Genomic DNA, 22,874 nt, shown 5'->3' on the forward strand with positions numbered 1-22,874 from the left:
TGGCTCAGCTCTGCTGTAGGGTTCAAATCTAATCTGGGAAATCTAATCGTTTCATTCAATCAGTCTTTTTCGATGGGTGATAAGGATAAATTTATCTTCTATTTGATCAAAAAAAGGTTATGGATCGCTTCATGCAGTAGCTGGATCTTCTGCCTGTAGGGGTCCTTTCCAGCCTACTACTTCTCCTCCAGGCTCCAGCAGATCCTCTCGTTCTCTTCATTCATTAAGAGAGACATCCTCATCTTCTCTTCTTTCTGCTTCAGCTCTTCATTAAACTTCTCCCTCTTCGCCTGCAGCTGTTTCTTGTAGTTTTCTTCTGTGTTTACGATCTTCTGCAAACATTTTCTCTGTTCCTTGGAGAACTCTTCCTTCAATCGCTCCCCCCTGTCAGACAGCTCTCTCTGGTGGTCATCCTTTAGTTCTTCCACCTGTTTGGCATGGTCCTCCTTGAGAATGTTGCATTTTTTCAGAGTCTCCTCCAGCTCAACCTTTGTGCTGCTCAACACGTTCAGGGTGTTGGTGTGAGCGACGCTCCTCATCTGCTGCTTCTTTATGGCTATTCTGACCTTTTTGCTTTGGTCAGCCAGAAGTTCTTTCAGCAGACCAATGTCCTCTACCCTGGTCTCGGCTGATCTGTGAAGCTCATTGTTTTCTTCTTGCAATTCCTTCAGCTCTTCCTTCCACTCCTCCATCTTATTTGCCAGTTTTTCTGTGAGGCTGTATTGCTTACGATCTTGAACTTTACAGATCTCTGCTTCCAGATGCTGGGTCTCCAGCTTGTTGGCCTCCTCCAGTTCCTTTCTGGCCTTCTCCTTCTCCTCCAGCAGCTCCTCCAGCTGTTTTTGTTTCTCGCTCCACTGCAGTGCTCTCTCCTCCCACTGTTGACAAAGTTCAGTCATGGTATCCCGGAAACTGTGCTCTTTGTCGGAGAGCTGCTTCCTCATGGCCTCCTCTCCTTTGGCAAGCTCTCGGTTAAACTTTGTCAACTCTTCAGAACGCTTCTGCATAAAACTCTCTCTATTCCACAAGAGTTGCAGCTTCATCTCCTCTTCTTTCACCTTCAGCTCTTCTTTGAAGGTTTTCTCTAGCTTCAGCAGCTGCTTTCGGGGGGTTTCTTCGCTGTTTGAGATCTGCAAGCATATATTCTGCTTCTTAAAGATCCTCTCCATAAATCTCCCTTCCCTCCCAAACAGCTCTCTCTGGTGCTCAACTTTCTCTTCTTCCAGCCGTGTGATGTCTTCTTTGGGAGCGCCTTCTTCCCTCCTCTCTTCCAGTTCAACCATTGTGCTGTTCAACACGTTCAGAGTATCGTCGTGATCAACGGTCCTCATCTCCAGGGTCGAGCGTAGCTGCTTGTCTTTGTCAGCCAGGACTTGTTTAAGGCGGCTGACTTCTTGATTCCAGGTCACTGCCGAGTGCAACAGCTCCTGGTTTTCCTGACGTAGTTCTCTCAGCTTCCTCATCGCCTCTTCCATTGTCTTTGTCAGATGTCCCTGATCTCCTTTTTCCGGAACAGTCTCCATCTCTGCCAGGGGAATGTACAAAAAAACAGAACATGGTCGACAGCACAAAATCATATATGTCAAACAAATTATTCTTTTTTTTAGCTTACGTGTTCTTTACATGTTAACATAACATAACTTTACATGTTGCTTAATAAATCAGTTGTCTTTTGGGTGCAGTACCTTGTTTTGTATTTCAGTCTCAAGTTGCCGAATGTGGTTAGAGTGGGAGGAATATACTAATAGTAATTTAGTTTGAATGCTGAAAATGATGTATGGGTTATGACCCTTTTGTGGCTTTGCACCTTTGATCTTGTTTAGCAAGGCTTTCTTTGATGTTTCAACTTGTTTGATTTCATTAGTGATGTGCTTTTAACGACTGTGACGTGGTAGCCATATATAACTGTTAATAACATTGTCATTAGTTAATTTTGACAAAACTATTGATGTGTGAAATGATTATACTACTGTTGTTGTGCTTTATGTTACGTGTCATTTCACATCATTCTTTTTTCTCACTCCCCGACCTGTTTGTGCCTCTCCACCTCTCCAGATCTAATCACCTGCATCTGAGTCACCTCGTCTTAAGTATTTGAACCCGCTTCCTTTTTCCTTCTGTCCCAGGTTGTCTCTGTTAAGCAGTCCAGCATTTACCCCCTTGTGTTAATGGATTGTGTGTTATGGCCCAGTCTCCCCTCAGATCTGGACTTGTCTCGTGATCCTGGTTGATCTCCTGGCAATGGCCCTTGATTGAATCCTTTTTTTTCCAAACCACTTTGTTTCTGCACTGAAATCCTTCCATCCAGTTGTTTTCAGTTATCTATTTTTATGGACCCACTGAATAATAAAGGTCAATGGAAAATTAGAACCAGACAACATGGAGAGATGAGTTAAAGGAAAGCTAGGTTGCTGAAGCATGGTTCTCACTACAAAAAAAATCCCTGATGGTCTGTGTGTGTGTGTGTGTGTGTGTGTGTGTGTGTGTGTGTGTGTGTGTGTGTGTGTGTGTGTGTGTGTGTGTGTGCTACCAGAGATGGTAAATTGAATCAGCGGGGAGTCTCTGGCTCCTCTCAGTTGTTTTCATTGATCTGTATCAGAACAAGGCTGTACTTCTCACTTGTCTTTTTCTTTTCCCTGAAATAATCCACTTTCCTGTCATAGGTCCTTCAGAAACACAGATTCTTTTGCTTTATCTATTTTTTCAAGTTTTCTTTTAGTCACATACCCTCCTTGGCAGAGGTAACTCGGAGAGCTCAGAAGTTGGCGAAGTAAATTAAGTCACAATATGTGGAATGATCCAAGGTTATATAGGACTAGGCTGCTTTATGATCAAAACCCATATCCGTTGATCATGGGAAGATTAAGTGTCAAAGTTCCTGTGGAATCCAGAATGTTGGCCCATTCCTGAAAATCCTTTCAGAACTTTTTGAGTTATTTTGCTAAAAATCGGACACACTGGCTATTACGTGACCTTGGTGGAGGTAATGATGTTAATCTAATAAGATGAAAAAGTGTGTGGATCAATGAAAACTGGACCATGTGTGCAGAAAACATTTAAACTATTTTTGTGTCATGTGTAAAGTAATAGTAATATTAACAGGGTTCTCTCTATACTTTCCTAACGTTTATGTAAATTGGAAAGTTATTTGTTCTTGCTCCTTCCTTTAGAAGTCAAATATAATTTGTAAGAGCATTTCAAATTAAATAGATTTTCTCTTTGATGCCTCTTTTGAGTAGTCAAGTGTCTCTTCTACATACGGAGACGTGCATATGAGTGTGTCTGTGTCCAACATGTGCACAGTGTGTAGCAATTAACATGGAGACGAGTTGTGATAGTCATCAGACACACAAGCTGCTGGATCCACTTCCCCCAGGGGAGATTTATTTATGTCTACAAATGCTCGGTTTCCCGCAAGCAAGCACACACACACACACACACACACACAGACACACACACACACACACACACAGACAAACACAAAATGAAGGCGTTTGAAGCTAGATTGGTGATAAATTACAAATAAATGTGGATACATGGAGTACCCCAGGGTTCAGTCCTTAGGCCACTGTTTCAGCTGTGCATGTTGTCTTTTTGTCAAATCACACACTTCCCAAAAAAGCACACACACACACACACACACACACAGATAGAGTATATCATATTAGATATAAATTAACTCTTACTTGAACCTTTAATGGATGTTGGAAAATTCGCAGCCATATTTGCCACTTTTAACATCTCATGTACAAGATTAGATAACGACACTCTTGTACCTCCGGCCTTGTTGTGCTGGTTGTCACGACGATATGATATCAGGGGTGGAAGCAGCAGCTGGCTGTGAGGCAGGACGTGAGTGGATGCTGGTTTAGGCTCCATCAGCTCATTATGAAGCAAAGCCCTGACAGGATAAATCAATATGGAAGCAGATAACATAATTAGCTGTTATTACTGCTGCATGTCACAGTTCTGCATCTGCACTGGAGAACAGAGGCTGGACCCTGTTGGTGTAGCAAAATGTAGATTTTTATTTAGATTTTGAAATAGAATGAAGCATTGTAAGTGTAAGGCTGATGGGTTCAAGATAAACTTAGCCCATTTTCAATCAATGGACAAAGTGGACTCTTACAGACAACATATTGCAGCTCAGTTGGGATCTGGCAGCTGATGATCTTCATGATGCGTCACGACGCATCAGGATATCCCAAATCAATAACAGGACATCAGCGATATCAGATTTCACTAAATCCTTTAGTTTCTAAGAATCCTGATGTGAAAGTGTATTGATTTCACAGGAGGATGTTCTCCCTTTTTGGGATGATGGTGGGGAAGCGGAGGTGTCAGAGGTCAAAGATCAGAATTCTGTGCTGATACTTAATTTCTGGAAAAGAAAAGACCCTCACAGCCACATGTCCTGCAGCCGTAATGCATAAATCAGGTCTTCTGTAATACTCCCAAACCAAATCAGGTGAGAATAAACAGAAGCAAAGAACTCAACTCTGCATCATTCTGATGCCTAAAAATTGTAGTTCATTGGCACTACTCGAGATTATTCTGTGACAGAGGATTGAAACCCAAACTACGACTTTGATGAAGTCAAGGACAGAGTTTTAAGGTACTCTTGAGCCATCAGAACAGGAAAAAGTGAGGCCCTTTCTTCTCGCTCTTTATTAGATAGTGACAGACCGACTGCAAGGGAAGCTCTGACAGCCTCTCTGTCTCCCTGCAGCTTATCGTCCAGCTCACTTCCTGCCTGTCTGCAGGCCTCTAATGCACCGGGCGAAGAGCAGGGAAGGGGATCGTTCGCAGCAGCTTGGATGTCTCTCAGCGGCCATGTAAACATTTGCAAACCCCAGAGAAAATCAATAGAGGAGAGGAGAAATTCCAGTAACTGTCTGTGGGTGCACAGCTTATTTTACAGCAGAAAGATGGGTGACATAAAGGTCGGAGCATATGGAACCATCGGGAGAACTTGAGCAGCAGTTTGATGAAGCTGAATTGAGCCCAACATTGAACCAGTACATATCAGATGTAAAAGCGGGCACAGAGGTTTAGAATAATCTCGATCAGAACACAAAAGAAGCCGTTTTGATCCAAAAATGGCTCATCGGCATCAATATCCATATTGATTGTCCCATTTGCTAAATGTCGAGATGACATCTAAAGTCAACTCCAGAGCTTTAGCTGCTTCGTTTGTCATGAATTAAGAGAAGAGAAGAACATTTCTGGTGATGAAAGAGCGCCATCAACTGGCCAAATATTCTCTGAAAAATGAAGAAAGCTGTAGTAAATGTCAAATATTAGGGAAACACGTTCTTTTAATCAGCGGCTCAATGTTGCTTCGTATGAAAGCTTTTAGTTGTTATTTTTGGGTAGTAATATATTCCAAAGTTTGTAAATGTTAATACAATATGAGAAAAATGTATGAAGAAACTGAAACATATAAGCCATATGGGTACATTCATGGGAGGTATATGACAAAATAACTCTAAAGATGAGCAATGCAGCTATGATATAACCTTTATGCACAAATGATCAAATACGTCTCATGTATACACGTATACTATAGTCTGTGAGCTGAGGACACAGTTAATCACCACTAAAACCATTAACTGCACAGAAGGCTGTCATCCCCATCTGTTACCTGAAGGCATGTTGTAATCATCGGGTCAAAGGCATTAAACTCCAGGACAGTTTAGAGATGATGATTAAGGTTCTCCTGTAAAATGCATAAATAGGGTTTATTTTGCAGGAATAAATTGGTCTATAGGTCAATAATATAGACAGTATTAAAGATTCCAATTAGTTTTTCTTCCTTTATAATTGTTCATAGATCCAATCACAATAATAAGCTTGATGTAAATCAAAAAATTATTAAAGGATTTTTTTTTTAAAGAGGAAAATCCAACTGTGTTTGCCAGTAAGATCCAGCAGATGGCAGCAGAGAAACGTAACTGAGGTGAAAATGCCACTTAAACCTAGAGGCACTCATAGAGCGCAGAACACCGCCAAACAGGTCATTTCCACACATATTTTGACTTAAACCCGCAGTCTAGTATATATATTTAGGCAGTAGAAAGTAGATAGTCAGCATTTCATTTGCAAAAGCCTTTGGGTTGAGCAAACAACAAGGTGAAATGTCACAATCCCATCATGAGTCTGCCTGCCAACAGCGCTTGTTGCAGAAGGTGCCACTTTTGTCTCCACTTCCCAAATATGCCCAGGCAGCGTTTGCAGACGCTACAGAGGACTTTATTTACAACTTTAATGTAATTTCCCCAGCACAGATTCACACTAAACATCCAGCTTTGGCACTTTCCACGAGGGTTCTCTCGATTAAACCCTTTAAAGATCAGAACCAGTATGCGACTTTGGAACTGGGCAGGTTGTTGTTGGGAGGCTCCGGTGATGGTGGTGATGATGATGATGATGATGATGATGATGACGATGACGACGACGATGATGATGATAATGCAGACCAGCGCGAGCGCTTGTGAGCGCGCGACCGGCGGATTCCCATCACAGCCAAGATGGCGGCGGAGGGAGAACCGGCGCGGCGACTGTCTGACCGGAGCGGCGCCGCTCGGTCCCTGTCGTGAGGGAGGCAAGAGGAGAGCCATTTAGAAACCGACAGCCCCCGCGGCTCACACCAGTCCCTCGGCCGAGGCGGCGGTGGCTGTGATGAACCCGCGCCAGTAGGCGACACCGGTTGACGTTGCGTGTGAGGTCCGATTTTAACGTCCACAAGCGGGGGTGAGTACCGAACGATCGACCGCTCTCGGTGACTGACCGATGTGGGATTGACGGAGGTCGCCGGGGCCACGACAGCCTGCCACCCGCGTATGCTAGCTCTGTCATTCTGCCCCCGGTGTGTGCGCGCGTGTGTGTGTGTGGTTTTTTTCCTCCTCTCCCACTTCTCGTCGTTAATCACAGTTTTGCCCTCGGAATTTTCGGAATATTCGCCTGTCATGCGCCGAATCCGGAGCTGGTGCCACAGGTTGTTCGCGACCAAGCAGAATTCAACATTTGCCGTACCTGTGTTCAGAACAGAGCACCGGTCTCGGGGTATTAAACCCTCCAGTCGACCGGTTAAATAGGCTGCCAGGTGTTCAGCCAGTAACGTGCGCTCGTTCGGAGCTAAAAATAACCCCCAACGCGCTGGTACACCCCCCAGGGTTATTTTAGGTTGTTCACTTTGTGCCTTTTTTTTTTGCTCCTAAAATACCAAAACATAATGTGCAATGACTTGGATTTTGCAAGTAGAGTGGTGCCAACACCGTTCTAAGAACTTTCAAAGTTGTTACTATGGAGTTTCAGTGTTGTGGTCCCATTTAAATGCCTTATTGCGCCAGTACAGGTCTGAGTATTCGACTGGGGACACTGGTCCAGAGCTCCTCCCTTTGTTGTAGACATCAGACAGGAGCAGGGACGGTGTCTTTTCTACCTGACACTTGTGAGGATCAACTTTCCTTCATGCCACACAAGACGGGCACGTCCGCTCCAGTCGTACGTGTGACAAAAATACTCCCAAAGTCAAACCCTGTGATTCCAAAGCCTCAGCTCCACATACCAGAAAGGTAACCTACGCTGGAGCCCCATAACTCTCTGCATCGGTTGATCTTTTCCCCCCTCGATGATGGAAATTCTCCTGGCTGCATTCTTTTGTCCCGCTCCTGAGGGACAGGGTGGTCGGTTGTGAGCGGCCATATGACGTTCGGCCTGCATGGTCTCGCGCAGGTCCCTCAAGAGGATTTACAACGGTGAGTTGAAGATCAAAGGAGGTGCGGCTAGACCGCGTCTGTTTGGCTGATTGAAGCCTCCAGGTACACTCGCTAACCCCGGCCCCCCCCTCACCCCCGACACTGGCCTCAAGGCTGCCTGCTGTACACCTATAATTTACATCAAATACTCCCCCACAGACTCTACGAGTGCTCACATACTTTCCTCTTTTTGCATCATTTAGTGATCAGAGAGTTGAGGAGATAGGACTCAGTCATTTAGTGCTTATTTGGACGTCTTTTTTTTTTATGTCCTTCAAAGAAACACTGGCTCTATACTTGAATTGCGCCTTGCCATCCGAGGGAACGTTTTTAAGTTTCGTACATTAACTGTTCCCTCAAAGGCTGCAACACTGCAACCAGAGCTAATATGCAGCCTAACCCCAACCTAACCCCGAATCATCTGATGCCCTGCACAGTTTTGGACAAGTAACACTGAATATAGTCAATGGATTATGATTTACCCACATAACGAGCTAGTCCTTCATCTCATATCTTCTCTGGCTCCTGACAGCTGGTTTGCTCTTAGTGCGACACGTTTTTGGAGCCATTTTGCAGTTGGGGAGGTTGGAGCCGCTGCACTGCAGCTGAAGAGGTTCCCTGTGGGTGCTCCCTCAAGAAACTAGGTCTGATATTCACGGGTTCTGAAGGAAAATGCCTGCCTGTAGTAGTTTTTTCCCCCTCTACAACTAAGCTTTGATGCAGGTTTAAAGAGATGGTCGTCTTTAGAGTATTTTCAGTGGGAGGTGTTTGCAGCTCACAATGGCAAAGACATCCTCATTTTTGCCTGTTTGCCTTTTGGAGTGTAAAATTTGCCCTTTCTGATGATTTGCCTGATGGATGAAGATGGCGGGTCCCTGAATAAGCCCTCCGGAGCTCTCTGATCTCCCTCCAGTTGGACGATGTTGCTGTTGTGTAAATATCGCTGCTCTCCTTCAATCTCGGCTGACCCGCAGCTTCGGTTTCAGGGCGACGGGATAACAGGATCCATCGTTTCCGTCCCGTAGAAGACAAATGCGAGAAAAAATGTATTTTCTTTTTATGAACGCCTGCTCCATTTCTAGCTTTTAATGAAAACATCAGGCATTTGATATCGACTTAATCACAATAATTTGCAAGATGTTGTCAAGATTCAGGAAATTCAGTCTGGTTGTCATTTTTGCATGTGGGGATGACAGAGGAGATGGAGACCAGCTCCGAGTAGGATTACACGTTCCCAGGGAATACTATCCACAAACACCAATTAGCTGTGAGCTTGTAGTATTGTCTGCTGGGAGAAAAGCAGGATGTGCCCTCAATGGTGGTGGCTCCTGATAACAGACGGAATCGAATCTGAGCGCTGGCCAGTGTAAAGGGAGAAGCGCAGATGTTTTATTTGTTTGAATACGAGCCCTCGTATTCTCTGTGGACCTTATGCAGCAGCAGCCTGTAATATCTGCGCGTTAATGAGAAAATAAAGTTCACATCAGGCAGCGTTGTTTCAAGTATTGATCAAGTCCCCTGAGTGTTGGTGCGAAGAACAACGGAGGTTTCACAATTCCATCAGTATCACTGTTTTCAGAAGGGAATGTCTGGAGAAAAAGACTATTAAAGACCCGACGACCAGCAATTTACAGTGAAAACAAACATCCTTATCATTATTACTGATACACCTAAAGATGGGTTCATGCTGTTTTAATGCTCGTGTAGGCGTCGCGTTCAATGCTGAGGGACACGAATGTCTGATTCTTCCATTATTCTCCGCTGTGTTGTCTGCAAGCTCTACAAAGGTTGGTGACTGTCACTCGCATGCTGCTCATCATTTGGAGACATCGGGAGACCTTGCTCCCTCCAAAACCTGGTGCGGTGGCTGGAAAGTGAACAAACGTTTGACATGAAAAGGCCGGGGGAGAGGTAGGCCAGTGAGATCATGTTTCCTGGAGAACTCCCTCAGGACCCTGCATCAGCAGTCCCTGTATTAATAAGATCTTCTCCAGTCTATCTGCAGAGGAGGTTCTCTTTCAGAAGTTAGTCACAGCATTTTTGACTGTAAAATCTGCCCTCCTTTTCCCTCTGACACAGAGAACCTGTAACATCATTAACATTTTTCTAAAATGCATGGAAACTGTTGCTTCAATTAACTCCAGATACGGGAGCCTCCTCTTCTCCCCAGTAGGTAATGGAACGCGCTGCACTGCAGGCATTTGTCTCCTGCAGCCCCCACAGATGAAACCACCAGCTGTGGTAAACATTTTTGTAGTTTGCCTCCACGGAGTATCTATATATAATTGCACAGACGTGGGCACTGATCCTTTTTGTCAACATTCCTCTTGGTGTTCCGGGTAGCTCCGGCTGTAGCAGAGGAGGCACAATTATCTGGACCAAACTTTGTTATTATTCCAACAAAAAATACCATAATCATCCAAATATTGCGGTGGCATCTTTTCAAAGTTGGGTCACTTTGTATGCTCATCCGCGCCTGCTGGGAAACGGTGTCAGACTCACTGACGTCTGATTTGGTCCACCTCGGCAGGGGCGCCGATTACAATCAGCTTATGATATCTTATTTAAAGGCTAAATACTCTGACAGCTCTGGCTGACACAACTGAAGCCAACAGAGTGACTAAAAAGTAACCTCTTCAATGTATAGTTGTTTTAGATCTTGCAAGGAAATCTATGCACTTAATTATTAAGACATCTATGTGGAAATGTTACAGCAGTTAGCAGGTCTACTTTGTGCTCTGCCCTGGCGGATGTGCACATTGATTCCATCAAAGTGCAGTTAACGTGTATGGTTATTGCTCGTTATTGTGTGATTAAATGGCTGGATCCATTTGTGTCATGTTCATCTCATTATTTTAATGGGCTTGAGTTGATCTTCCTGGTTTCCCTCAGGTGTGAGCACGACTGGCTGGAAATGTGTCGAGCAGCCTGAGTTTCTCTCTGAATCTGGCAGAAAAGCCGGCGCCTCGCGCGCAAAACCTATAATTTTGCATTTAAAAACTTTCCCACAGAGGTCATCTTTCTTTCAAAATGTTACACGACCTGATGTTGCAGAGAGGCGTCGGGGGCCAAACGCCCACTCCTCCAGGCTAACGAGAAGCAGATGCTTGGCGGGCGAGACTTCCTACTGGCTCGTGTTTGTGTTCTTCAGCACATTCCTTTTCACCTCCTCCACGTGTCTGCCCTGCTGTGGCCGTTGCTGTGCCGAGTGTCTCTTCAGCTGGAGCCGGAGTGCAGCGACTTGGCCAGGGGAGACGGGAACATGTGGAAACCCTTTGCTGAGTTTGATTGACCCCGGTTCTTCTCAACCCATGACGGCTGGAGATTGTTGTGCCGTCACGTTAGCTTAAACGAAATCCCCGTGGCACCATTTTAAAGCGTGCCGGGTCTCGGAGATCTTAGCGAACTCCACCCGGAATGACTGCTGTGGTTTTTGGGCTGTGGAGCTGTGTCCGCGGCTCTGCACCAGCCTCTCCGGGTTTCTGTGGCGCTCCTCTCCTGCACCACTCTACCCTGTGTGATTACTGCAGAATCTCCGTAACCCACGCAACCTGCTGTACTATGTTAGGAAATACCTTCAGTGCAGGTTCACCACATCGTTTAAAGAGCTTTCCAGACAGACTGGAGACGGGAAAGTGTAAATATTTTCTGCAGCGCTTCAGAATCACTCTGAAGGGCTCCTCTGACCTTTTAAAGAGCTTTGCGTGAGGCACATCCTCTCTTAAATGCTCACAACTTTATATGCTGGGTGGAATCAGTCCTCTCTGGGCGTTTACCCCGGGACCAAAAGCTTCTCCGGGCTGCCAGGCCAGCCAGTAAATTAAAATATTTGGATTAGAGTTTTCAGATGGTGGAGTGGAGGTTTTATTCTACAAGACGGCCCGATTCTGACGTGTCAAACATGACGCAAGTCACAGCTCTCCAAGGGAATCCAGACCGCATTGCTCCCAAAGATTCAGTGAATGAAGGAAGAGAAAGCAGGTTAAAGACAAACATATATTTGTATGCATTCCTGCTTATGTAAGATGTCGCTGCAGTTGAATTCTGTGGTATTTTCAGCTCCCTCGTCCCTCCATCCTACACTCCTTGACTTTGCAGAGGTGAAACTATAAGGATCTTGACTAGATCTTTGTCTTTACAGCTTGAGTAGTAAACTGCTGTTGTGTGTTTAATGAAACAAAAATTCTGGATGGATTAATACAGCCGCGGCCTTGCTGATGTGGTGATCGACACCAAAGCCAGGCCTCTTTGCAGGGTGTCACCATTGCTCCATTTTGTTCGCAGGCTGCGTGTGTTTTAGATATTTTTAAAGAAGACCAACCAAACGGGGGGTTTTTACAAGCTCGTTACAAAACCATGTGTTTGACACAGGTTGTGAGTGCGTGAATGCTGCGAACACGTGCACACATGTTGATGGGCCACGTGTGTTGGTCCCACCAATGTGAGTTGTGTCCCTCTCGCATCAGCTGTTTGTCCAGCATCTTACGCTGTGGCGAAGTCCCATGTAGGCGGTTTTTTAAAGGGTAATCGCTGCACACGCAGGACCACGTCCTTTCCTCTGTGTGTTGAATGCATTCCACGAACAAATGCACGTGCGTTGTGTGCGTTGGCAGGAACCGGTCAGTGGATTTTGGTCCAGGACTCAGGATGCTGTGCAGATGTGCCGTAACTCTCCCATGGTTCAGAGTAGCCACGGGAGAGTTACAGCGGCCAAATTTTCTGGAATGCCTCAATCAGGGAGATGTTACTATTAGCTTGAACTATTATCTCTTTTTTTTATCAGACATCTTGTTAAACTCATAATGCCCCATATTAATCATTAATTGGCGCTAGCACTGAGGAAGAGGACAAATGCTGCACGCACAAAGGCGATTAGTATCTCTCTAAATGTCCTTTAAAAGGACACAGCAGGCCTTTATGTGTTTATCTTCAGCTTCTCAGGGCCGGTGTGGTCTTCTCATTTTTAAAAAACATGGTTTGATTAATGTACTTGAGCTACATAAAACTGGATCTCACCAGATGAAGATTTTAATTATTTACATAACCAATAGAACATTTTCCAAAAGCAGCATACACTGTTCAGCTGTAGCTGAGGAAAACATGATGGAGGCCTCATGCAGGTCAGGGAGGTTGGGTCTGTCCTCTGTGATGTGGCTTCTTTGCATTTACACACCCTGTTAATAAAGCCTCTCTCCCCACACCCTCTTACAACATTTGGGTGGAATTTAAACAGTTTTGCCAGTTCAGTTACTCAGAAATGAGCCCTGATCGAACAGAGTAAAATTCTGATTTGAATGCGACGTTCTTTTCAGCAGCTTTTTCTACTGCGGCGGACTGTTTCTCTCTCTGAAGGTTACATGCTTGCTTGTACCATCAGACATAAAATATGCTGCTCCTCTGTCAGGACACGACCTTTTCGGGACATATTCAAGAAGACATTATGTGATATCACATGGCCTTTAAGCCTTTAAGAAGACCTGTCTTGGAAATGAGGGAGAATGTGGTGAGGAAGCACCTCGTTGACCCTGTTTTAAAAATGACTGGGGACTGAAGACGGCCGACCTCTTGTCAGAAGTTTCAAGAAGACAGTTAATCTAATCAAAGGCTGTTAGCCAAATCTGAAAATGTGCCTAAATGTGGCCCCTTGTCCTTCTCACAGTTTACTCCCTCCTTTCAAATGACCTTCTCCTGGTCTACCTCTGAAAGATTTATGCCTCATAATTTTTACTGTACTGCCCTTCCAAGGATGTCAGACCCATCTGTACCTGAAAATCAATCTCTCCTCTCCCTCTGTATCCGTGCAGCCAGCAGGCGGGGATGGGAGATGATGGAAGACAAAGGCCCTCGTGTAGCCGACTACTTTGTGGTGGCCGGGCTGACGGACCCATCCAAACCGCTGGACCAGGAGATCCACTTTGATGATGTCTGCCACAAGACGGCTAAACCAAAGGCGCCCATCACCGACGTGGCGGTGGTGATCCGCTCGTTGGGTGAGGAGGTGCCACCAGGTTACTGCGGCATCGAAGAGACCCCGAGCGGGCACTCGGCTGACCTGAACAACGGTGGCCTCATGGCGCCACAGATCTTCCTGTGCTACAGAAGGGGTCGTGACAAGCCGCCACTGACTGACTTGGGGTAAATGAGCCTGTGATTGTCTTTTTATTCTTGGCTATCTTTAGTAGGTGTATATTTTACTCTGAAACCTAAACATGGTGCACCAGCTCTTTCCTCCAGGGTAAAAGCGTTATTTAGGAAACAAGCTAAGGATACAGAGGTATTGATTACCAATTCAAACTTACTGCCAAACTGCAGTTACTTTTTTAGGCAGTTTGGACACCTCATTTTTAATTTTCTAACCATCGTGTCACAGTTTCTGGAAGATCTTAAACGAAGACAGAGATAACAAAGATGGTCCAGATAGTTTACTGATAATGATCAAGCTTTCCTGCCGCAGACACTTGCAGTACAAACTACTGGATGATTTCTTTACACCAAGTCAGGTGAAATAAAGGGACAATAAAGGCTAATGGGGAAAATCCATCCTGATTGTCCTACACATGTTTTTGCAAATTGCTGCTGCTGCATTAATTCCTCATTTGCTCCTCCAAACAAACATCTTAAAGTTAAACTCCTATGATTGTCTCAAGGGATTAAAGATTTTGGAAAGTGTCCGAAGCAGCAGTTTTTCCAACCCCTCCCCTGGCTGTAATCCAGTCTAATTTCTAGATGTCTTCCACTCCATCATCTGCCACGCAGGACTGCCCGAGCCAGGTGGTGACAACACTAAGGAGCCTCATATCCGCCTCTCACGCTGCAGAGTGCAGCGATTATCAGTGCTCGGCTCACACAGCATCAGCGGCTTTGTGTTCTGAAGTGGCTGCACTTCCACTGACATGAGCTGGAAGATGTTGATTTACAAGTCGCTGCCTTTAACATTGGTGACCATGTACAGTAGAGAAAATTACATGTTAAGTGTTAGAAATACTGTCCTTGAAAAACTAAAGAAAGTCCAATTGAATTCTCTTCAACCTGGATAACTGAGGACAGTCATCGTCATTACATAAAGATCAGCCGAAACAACAAAGAAAGTATTAAGAAGCCGACGCAAAGAGAGAACTGCTGCAGCGGTAATTGGAGTATGGACAACAAAGACAGAATAATTAGAATTCTTTCAGCTTTCCCATTGCGCCACAAAAATGCCTTTTCAGCTCCACATGAAACAGTAATGGGGGATAAGTGCATAATGGAAACAGAAGGATGGAATCTTTTAAAAGTCAAACCACTGTCGCTCATCTCTGAGCAGTCAACCACATAGCATTCTTTTACTAAAGCTGAAGTTTAAGAATTATTGGCTTATATTTTGGCTCACGTGATTATTGGTTTGTCCATGTAGTGTAAATCTGTGTGGCGGTCATGTGATATTAGGTTTAAAAGGTTTGGCTAAACTTGTTTAAAAAAAAATTGAAGGCTCAGAGATGGTTGAATGCTGCTGCACAAACTCTCCTAATGATTCTCACCAGTTTGCTTTGCTGTTATGAGGCCCAAAGCAAACATTAAACTTAATAAAACCCACTTGCTCGGCCTCCGAAAGCTGTGACGAGCCACACCTAACTGGCCCCTGGAGATCATTCTTTCCCGACATGGTCCTTGAATGATCCAGAGGTTTGCTCGCTGACACCGTGTCCCCCCCTCCACAGAGTGCTGTATGAATGGAAGGAACGGCTGAAGCAGGGCTGTCATCTGATCCAGACCACCCCCTCTGGACGCCCAGCCAACATCAGCGGCAATTCCTCCCAGCGCATCTACATCACCTACCGCAGGGCAGCTGAGAGCCAGCCCCACTCTGCCCTCGCCGTCACCGACATCTGCATTATCATCCCGAGCAAAGGGGAGACGCCCCCACACACATTCTGCAAGGTGGACAAGAATCTCAACAGCAGCATGGTGAGAGACACCGACAACCCCCTGTTACTGTGGCTCAGTCTCGCAAGGAGCTGGAAGTGGCTCTAACCCGTGATTTATGTTTATGTTGATAACTTTTGAATTTATACACAGTTAATTGACTGGGTCCGTATCTGTGTGGAAGGGGCTAATGCTCAGAAGAGAGTTATGACTAAAAGACCTTGTTACCGGGTTTATTCAAATGCACGGCAGTGTGGATCAGTCAAATATCAGGCTTAACTTGTGACAAAAGCGTCAAAAACCTCATTAAAAACTGACAGTTTTTTATGTGGTACAGTTATTTTTATGAGGTTTATCGATGCTGAGTGGTCATTCTGATCTAACCATGAAAGTAGAGTCCTCTAAACTTGATGGCTCCTAATCCTGTGTTTACTTTCCTCTTCACCCAGAAACATGCCCACCTGTTCCCTGTATATTCTCCTGATGTCTCTCCACTCCCCCCCCCCCCCCCCCACACACACACACACTCAGTGCTCCACGTATAAATCTAAAGATTTCTGCTGAAATAAAGGAATAACTAAAATCCCTGCAAGTGATTTGGATGTCATTTTATTAAACGTACAGTCTAATGAACTGGACATGATGCACTCATGTTTCTGCTTGAGCTGCTGCTGGAGAGTTTGCTAATGATTACCCAGACTGGCCAGATAAAGACATTTTAGATGAGTTCAGGTGCTAAGCCACAATAGGCTGGGCCATAATTGGTGTTGTTCTGCTTGTCTGAAGTTGTTTTATGCTGATTTGTTGTCTTTCCTGCACGGTATCATGCTGAATTTCTCTGTTTGTGATCTGGATTTCAGTGGGGTTCCTCTGTCTATCTGTGTTACAAGAAGTCTGTGGCCAAAACCAACACAATAGCCTACAAAGCAGGTAAGCCCTCCTAATCCCATAAGTACCGGTGCATGGAGATCCTTGTGCTGATTTACTTCCTGTTCCTGGTCATGTAGGAAATCAAAATAGCCACACTGTGGCTCAGGAAAAACTCTGCGCATGATCGCAAAGTGCCAGTGAGGAGAAAACAGCCAAGTTGGACTTAAATTAAAGTGTTAAATATTTATTACATCGAACACTGTGTTCCTTGTATTTGTTGCAGCTGTGTTTTAAAATGTGTCTACTCTCCACATGCACGTTCTGTAGCAGCTGTGCTGCAAGTTCAGGCTTGCTAATGTGTGTTGGAGGCCTCAGTATTAGTGAGGGGACACACTTCTGCACACTAGGTGTGTTCTAAAATGGGTAATTTATGTTTAGTCTCCATTATGTGCATCATTTTAATGAAGTATGTGGAGCTTTAGTGCACTGACAGGAGAATGTGATTTCTCTGATAACACTGTTGGCTCAGTGCTGCTGGGTGTGGATTCAGTTTTGTTCAGCACGCTGGATGATGCGATCCCATCTGCTTCAGCCAAGATTTGGGATGATTCAGCTGTTTGTTCTCAGCAGTCCAGGAAAAGTCCCGCACGCGTGAAAACTTTTAGCTATGTTTTAGAACTTCTCCGTATCTGTCTAGAGGAGCAAACCTCAGCCTCTCTTTATTTGTTTGTGCATTATGCTGCTAATTAATGACCAGAAAACCTAATTACATCACACTGATTACTTATCAGAAAGCCCAGCATTTGCTACAGACAGTGAAATGAGTTTCATTTACGCTGGTTTGCACGTTCGTTTTCTCATATTTGAAAAAAAACCACAGGAGATTTGATTGTAATTACCAGCTGCCTTAATTAAGTTTTAACTGTTTAACTTGTGTGTTTTGGGGTCATGTCAGGTTTATTCAGCAGATACCCAGAGGAGGATTACGAGTCGTTTCCCCTACCACAGTCTGTTCCCCTCTTCTGCCTTCCCATGGGGGCCACAATTGAATGCTGGCCAGCAAACACCAAATACTCCCTCCCTGTATTTTCTACATTTGTCCTCACTGGAGCCTCTGGAGAGAAGGTAAATCGGAGAAGTCATTCTTCTGTTATGCCTTTTTTCCCCTGTCTAATTTCATCCAGGTGATGCTTCAGTGGTGGCATGAGATATGACAGGATGTGAGTGACTGTTAGACTTTAACAGACTATAACTGCTGTCTACACAGCTGACACAACCACAGACTAATGCAGCCTGTTGCACAATGACAAAAACCACAAAGGAAAGTGGGTCAGGCATTTGTGGGCTGCGTCTCGGGGCAAACCCTGTGGTCCTACAACCAAGGTTCTTCTTGGTAGCATGGCCTGTCTGGCTGAGATAAAATCTGTTAACCCTGCGCGATGCTGGGAGTCCTGTGATATAACATCTAATTTACCAGTATACACCACAAAATTACAATAAGTCTTGATTGCCAAAGCTAAACCCACATTCCCACCTATCTGTGGATTCAGACTCTGGTCCGCTTGGGATGATGATAACATTGAGCTGTGCGTGAATTATGTGGTGAAACACACTCAACAGCATCCAAAACCAGCTGATTGTGTAACAATGCTCCACTGAACACCAAGGCATGGGGCAGAAGTAGTTACTGGTGCCAAACCATCAATGGTTGGCTGCTGCTGTTGTGTTCAGTTTGTGTGCAATACATCTATGTATGTGTGCATTTGTGGGGCCTCTTGTAATGGAGGGGGTGTTTGATGAGGACAGTTTGCACACCGACACATGTTTTACTGGCCAAGTCCAGACTGGGACAGAGCAGCAGGACTCTGGCCATCTGCAGACTCACCTTTAAACCTTTTGGCCCTGATACACGCCGCATTGCGTAATATGTTTTACTTGGAATTTTACAATTCAGACAGTTTTCTTTTCATTCCCGATAGTTCCGATACTAAAATGTTGCCGCTCACCAAGGCGAAACTAATTATGAATTCTATCAGGGTTTTTAATCAAAAATGTATTGAAATGTAAATAAGAGCTGTTGAGCCAGTCAGCTGATAACCTCACACTGCTCTGTGGAAATCTGGGAGAATTGGGAAAGCCTGATAGTTCCAGGAAGCACAGATCCCTTTAGACGAATGCTGCCATCGGTTCTGATAGCTGCTGTTTGTTTGGCCCCAGATGCCATTTCTGGTAGTTTATTTGTCGTGAGTGCAGATTCTTTTTTTTTTTTTACTCTACCTTTCTCAGAAGTTTTATAAATATGAATTTTTCTTCTAAAATGGGATTTCCTATCTCCCCCCTATATCTTGTACATACATCGCCATACTTGTTTCAGGTCTACGGTGCCGCCATTCAGTTCTACGAGACTTTCCCGCCAGAGTGCCTGAACGATCAGCAGCGGTCCCAGTTGAGCCTTCCGAACCCGGACCCCTGCAGATCCTCGTCCTCCTGTTCCGCGTCAACAGCAGCCGACAGCAACAGCGCCGCCACCCAGTGCTCCGTCTACACCAACAAATGCATCTGCCTCCTCTCCCACTGGCCGTTCTTTGACGCGTTTCGCAAGTTTCTCACATTCCTCTATCGCTACTCCATCTCCGGCCCTCACGTGCAACCTATAGAGAAGTGAGTTGTGTTTATTATTTGTCTCTCACTCCCATCATTTATCAGCGAGAGTGTGTATTCTGTAATTTGTGTATTTCAGGGTAGTCAGTGACTTTAACCCTCCAAATGTTTGTATCTTTTTAAAAATGATTATTCTTGTCTTGCCAGGCATATCTCTCATTTTATGCACAAAGTCCCCTTCCCCTCCTCTCAGCGTCCTCGTATCCTAGTTCAGGTAAGAGTATTGTTTGCTGCCTGCTGAGGACGTGTTAAGTGGATCGTTCTGGTCACATCAGCCCTACTTGTTGGAGGATTTGGTGCAGGTATTTTAGTTTGCTGAATTTGGATTGATTTCTTTCATTTACTCTCTTGAAGCTTTCTCCTCACGACAGTTTGATGTTGAGCCAGCCCGTTTCCTCTCCATTACCGCTCAGGTAGAGAGGACAAGAAAGAGCGCTGAAATGTCGTCGTATAGCATTTAAATGGGAATGAACCAACTCTTTTTTTCCTCAGCGGTGGTCGATTCTCAACGCTGCTAGAGAACCTCGGACCAGAGAACGCCGTCACCATGCTGGTGCTCGCCGTCACCGAACACAAGATCCTGGTCCACTCGTTGCGACCTGCCGTGCTGACCAGCGTCACCGAGGCACTCGTGTCCGTAAGTTTCGATGGGATGTTTGCGGGGGTTAAAAGTACGGCATCAGCCTTTTTATTTTGCATATCGCGTGGTTCCCTTCTCAGATGATTTTCCCGTTCCACTGGCCGTGCCCGTATATTCCTCTCTGCCCGCTGGCCTTGGCTGATGTTTTGAGTGCCCCCTGCCCGTTCATCGTGGGAGTTGACTCCCGCTACTTTGATCTGTACGACCCCCCGCCTGATGTGACCTGTGTTGACCTGGACACCAACACCATCTTCCAGTGAGCATGGAGCACCCATGATTGTTGTCGTGAGGGGCAAAATGACGCTTGTGCAGCTTCTGTCGGCGTCCAGTGTTTAATCAGGGATGTGGGGGGGGGGGGGTACCCTCACATGTGTATACTTTATGTTCTGTTTCTCCAATTTAAATTGTTAGGCTGGGTGGAAGGGTTTATTTTCATAGGCTCTGATGGATTTCAAAATAAAGTTTGTCATGGGTGGGATTTTGTGATTTTTGGCATTGTTAACAGTCACGTGTGTAAGGGCGGTCTGGATTTTAGTCCTACCTCTAGGGGTCCCAAGAGGTCAGTTGTGTATTTCTGCTTTTGCAGTAATGAAGATAAGCGAGCCCTCACATGGAAGATCCTGCCAAAGAAAGCCTGTAAAAACCTCATGAATGTGCTGAGCAACCTCCACCAGCAGCTGCTTCATGGTGAGTGCTGTGCTGGCAAAAATGAAATGATGGTTTTCTGCAGTTACTGTGTTAAAATAAATCTGAGACAAATGACAAAATAGTAACGAATACGCGAAGTTCGACAGTAATATGCTTGTGCTCCCTTTTCATAACCGGTGTGCATCGTGCATTCAGTTGATGTAAAGCCAGCAGAAATCCCATCACAGCACATTTTTTTTAATTACCCGTGTGCCCTTCAGCGGCGGCCATTGTTTTGGTCTCTCTGATGTTTGTGGAGGAGAGAGATCAGAATTGAACCCTGCTGCTCACTCAGCTGAAGCAACTGTATAAATGCATTTTCCAGTCCAGTGAGATGGTAATTATTAATATGCTTGGCAGGGCTGCATATCTATAATATTTATCTAAGACATTTTTATCTGAGGCCTATGCTTGATTTTTTCAGTCGCGTTTGATCTCTTTACATTAAATATAGCAATGTTGAATTATTCATTTTTGCCCTTCCTCTCTTTAGGTCAGAACGGGCCTGACGGACTGCTGGAGCTCAACATCTGTGACACGTCAGAGCTGAGCTGTGGGAAGAGTCTTCACACACTGGAGCTGGAGATCCAGGAGGCCTTCCTGCGCTTCATGGCCGCCATCTTGAAAGGGTACCGATCGTTCTTACGACCCATCACTCAGGCCCCCTCTGAAAAAGCCACTGACGCCAGCTCTCTTTTTGATTTGCAAGGTATGTTGAAGACCAATAATGGACAAAATGTGACATGTTTGATGTTAAAAGTATTCAGTTGTTAAGATGCTTGCTGGCCTCTTGGTCCTAAAGAAAAATGTAGCCATTTGAGTGCTCAGTAGAATTAGTGGTTTAATGAGAGAAAAGGAAACAATTTCACCAAACCAAAAGGCGCGAAGAATCTTGCTAGCTCTAGCACAAAGTTATTTGAAGAGGAAAAAACCCTAATGGGCTTCAGCGTGTTTTCTCAGGTGGTTTTAGAGTGAGTAGGCTGAAGTGTGAAAAGGTAGGAAGTCACAGCCAACAAGAAGAGTGAACTTGTGAACCGGTTTCACAGATTGTTGGTTTTCCCGGTGTTCTGCACATGATGCCAGTCAAATCAAACGTGGTATTTTCCGTCCACCCACAGTTTTAATAAGCTACATTCTTTCATTATTACAGACGAGCCCATGAAGACTCTGAGTCCCAGTTCTACAGTTACAGCGCTACAGTTTCACCATGTCATTAGCACTAATGAGCCCCTGCATTCATAAACTCATCCTGCATCATCTGTGGCCTCGTCCTCTTCACTGCTGTTCCCCCTCAGAACCAGATGGTGCCGTTTAAATCATGCACTTTGATGCGTGTCCATTGCCGACTGAATAAATGCAGACGCAAACTGAGAAGATGCTGAGGATCAAGGGTATTTGAAGGCTGCCGGGGGGGGGGGGGGGGACGCATCAGAAGTTAAAGAGGCTAGATCACAATGCAAAGGAGAGTGAAAGGATTTTTAAAAACGATGACGCTATCAAGGTTTTCAAACTTTACTGATCTGATGAGTGAATAAGTGCAGGAGCATTTTTAGACTGTAGAAGAAGACATAAATCTGAGAGGATCCTCGATCCGACTGGAGTAATGGGCCAGACTGGATTAAAATATTAATCAGCTCTGGGAATCATCTTTCTCTCCCCACTGTCCACATCCTTCCTGCTTTCATCATCACAACAGCAGCTCATCAATCAGTTGATCTCCTCTCGGCATCTAATAAGGAAACTCTTCACCTCTTTGTGTCCCAGATTAGCTGATTTCCTAATAACACTGGTGCGGCCTGTGTCGTCCAAACTAGGACAAATGAATGTGACTGATGCTGATGTTGAGAAGGTCTCTCCAATTTGAAAGCAGTGATCCATCATCCGTGAACCTTGCTGTCATATCTGTGTGTCCAGGATTCCTGAAGAGCCGTGATCGCTCACACCAGAAGTTCTACTCCCTGATGACCAAAACTCAGATGTTCATCCGCTTTATCGAGGAGTGCTCCTTCGTCAGCGACAAAGACGCCAGCCTGGCTTTCTTTGACGACTGTGTGGACAAAGTAAGGGCTTCCAAATTCTTTCCTTTAAGTGATGTAATGGTTTGAATCAGGCCAGGAGTCGTATTCTGCACGTCTGTTATCGTATTTGCTTGTCACTTGTCATCCGCCGGCTTCTGTCGCGTTCTAATTTTTCGAGTCTTTCTCCCTCTCTGCCTCTGCATGCGGGCAGCTCTACAGTTCAGAGCGGAGTGCAGACAGAGGCGGCAAGGTAAGGTGATAGTTTCTCTTCTTTAGATCGAGGATTGCAGGGTTTTCTCAGGGTTAAATGAGAGAGAAGTTTACAGTGCAGAGAGA

General features: G+C 45.1%; 2 protein-coding genes across 7 annotated transcripts in view; one reads left to right on the forward strand and one right to left on the reverse strand.

Annotated features, from left to right (window-relative positions):
* Window positions 1-144: 144 nt before the first annotated feature.
* On the reverse strand, window positions 145-1,735 carry LOC105417286 (golgin subfamily A member 6-like protein 22). The gene is made up of 2 exons (XM_029846541.1): window positions 1,686-1,735; window positions 145-1,525 (listed from the first exon to the last, which is right to left on the reverse strand). The coding sequence occupies exon 2, from the start codon at window positions 1,521-1,523 to the stop codon at window positions 177-179; it is 1,347 nt and encodes a 448-aa protein (XP_029702401.1). The 5' UTR covers window positions 1,524-1,525; window positions 1,686-1,735; the 3' UTR covers window positions 145-176.
* Window positions 1,736-5,779: 4,044 nt separating this feature from the next.
* The window catches only part of LOC101065079 (C-myc promoter-binding protein-like), a 29,542-nt gene continuing 12,447 nt past the window's right edge, over window positions 5,780-22,874 (forward strand). The window contains exons 1-14 of one of the 6 annotated variants that reach the window (XM_029845853.1): window positions 5,780-6,753; window positions 13,565-13,895; window positions 15,458-15,704; window positions 16,523-16,592; window positions 17,488-17,657; window positions 18,907-19,193; window positions 19,341-19,407; window positions 19,548-19,606; window positions 19,686-19,830; window positions 19,914-20,089; window positions 20,420-20,520; window positions 21,014-21,229; window positions 22,435-22,580; window positions 22,750-22,788. In XM_029845853.1, coding sequence (XP_029701713.1) covers window positions 13,585-13,895; window positions 15,458-15,704; window positions 16,523-16,592; window positions 17,488-17,657; window positions 18,907-19,193; window positions 19,341-19,407; window positions 19,548-19,606; window positions 19,686-19,830; window positions 19,914-20,089; window positions 20,420-20,520; window positions 21,014-21,229; window positions 22,435-22,580; window positions 22,750-22,788 — 2,034 coding nt within the window. In that variant the 5' untranslated portion in view covers window positions 5,780-6,753; window positions 13,565-13,584. The remainder of the gene's footprint in view (window positions 6,754-13,564; window positions 13,896-15,457; window positions 15,705-16,522; window positions 16,593-17,487; window positions 17,658-18,906; window positions 19,194-19,340; window positions 19,408-19,547; window positions 19,607-19,685; window positions 19,831-19,913; window positions 20,090-20,419; window positions 20,521-21,013; window positions 21,230-22,434; window positions 22,581-22,749; window positions 22,789-22,874) is intronic. The other 5 variants (XM_029845855.1, XM_011609853.2, XM_029845854.1 and 2 more) reach the window with 5 other exon arrangements.

This window comes from Takifugu rubripes, chromosome 13, assembly GCF_901000725.2.
Source record: "Takifugu rubripes chromosome 13, fTakRub1.2, whole genome shotgun sequence".
In the NCBI taxonomy this organism is placed as follows: Eukaryota; Metazoa; Chordata; class Actinopteri; order Tetraodontiformes; family Tetraodontidae; genus Takifugu; species Takifugu rubripes.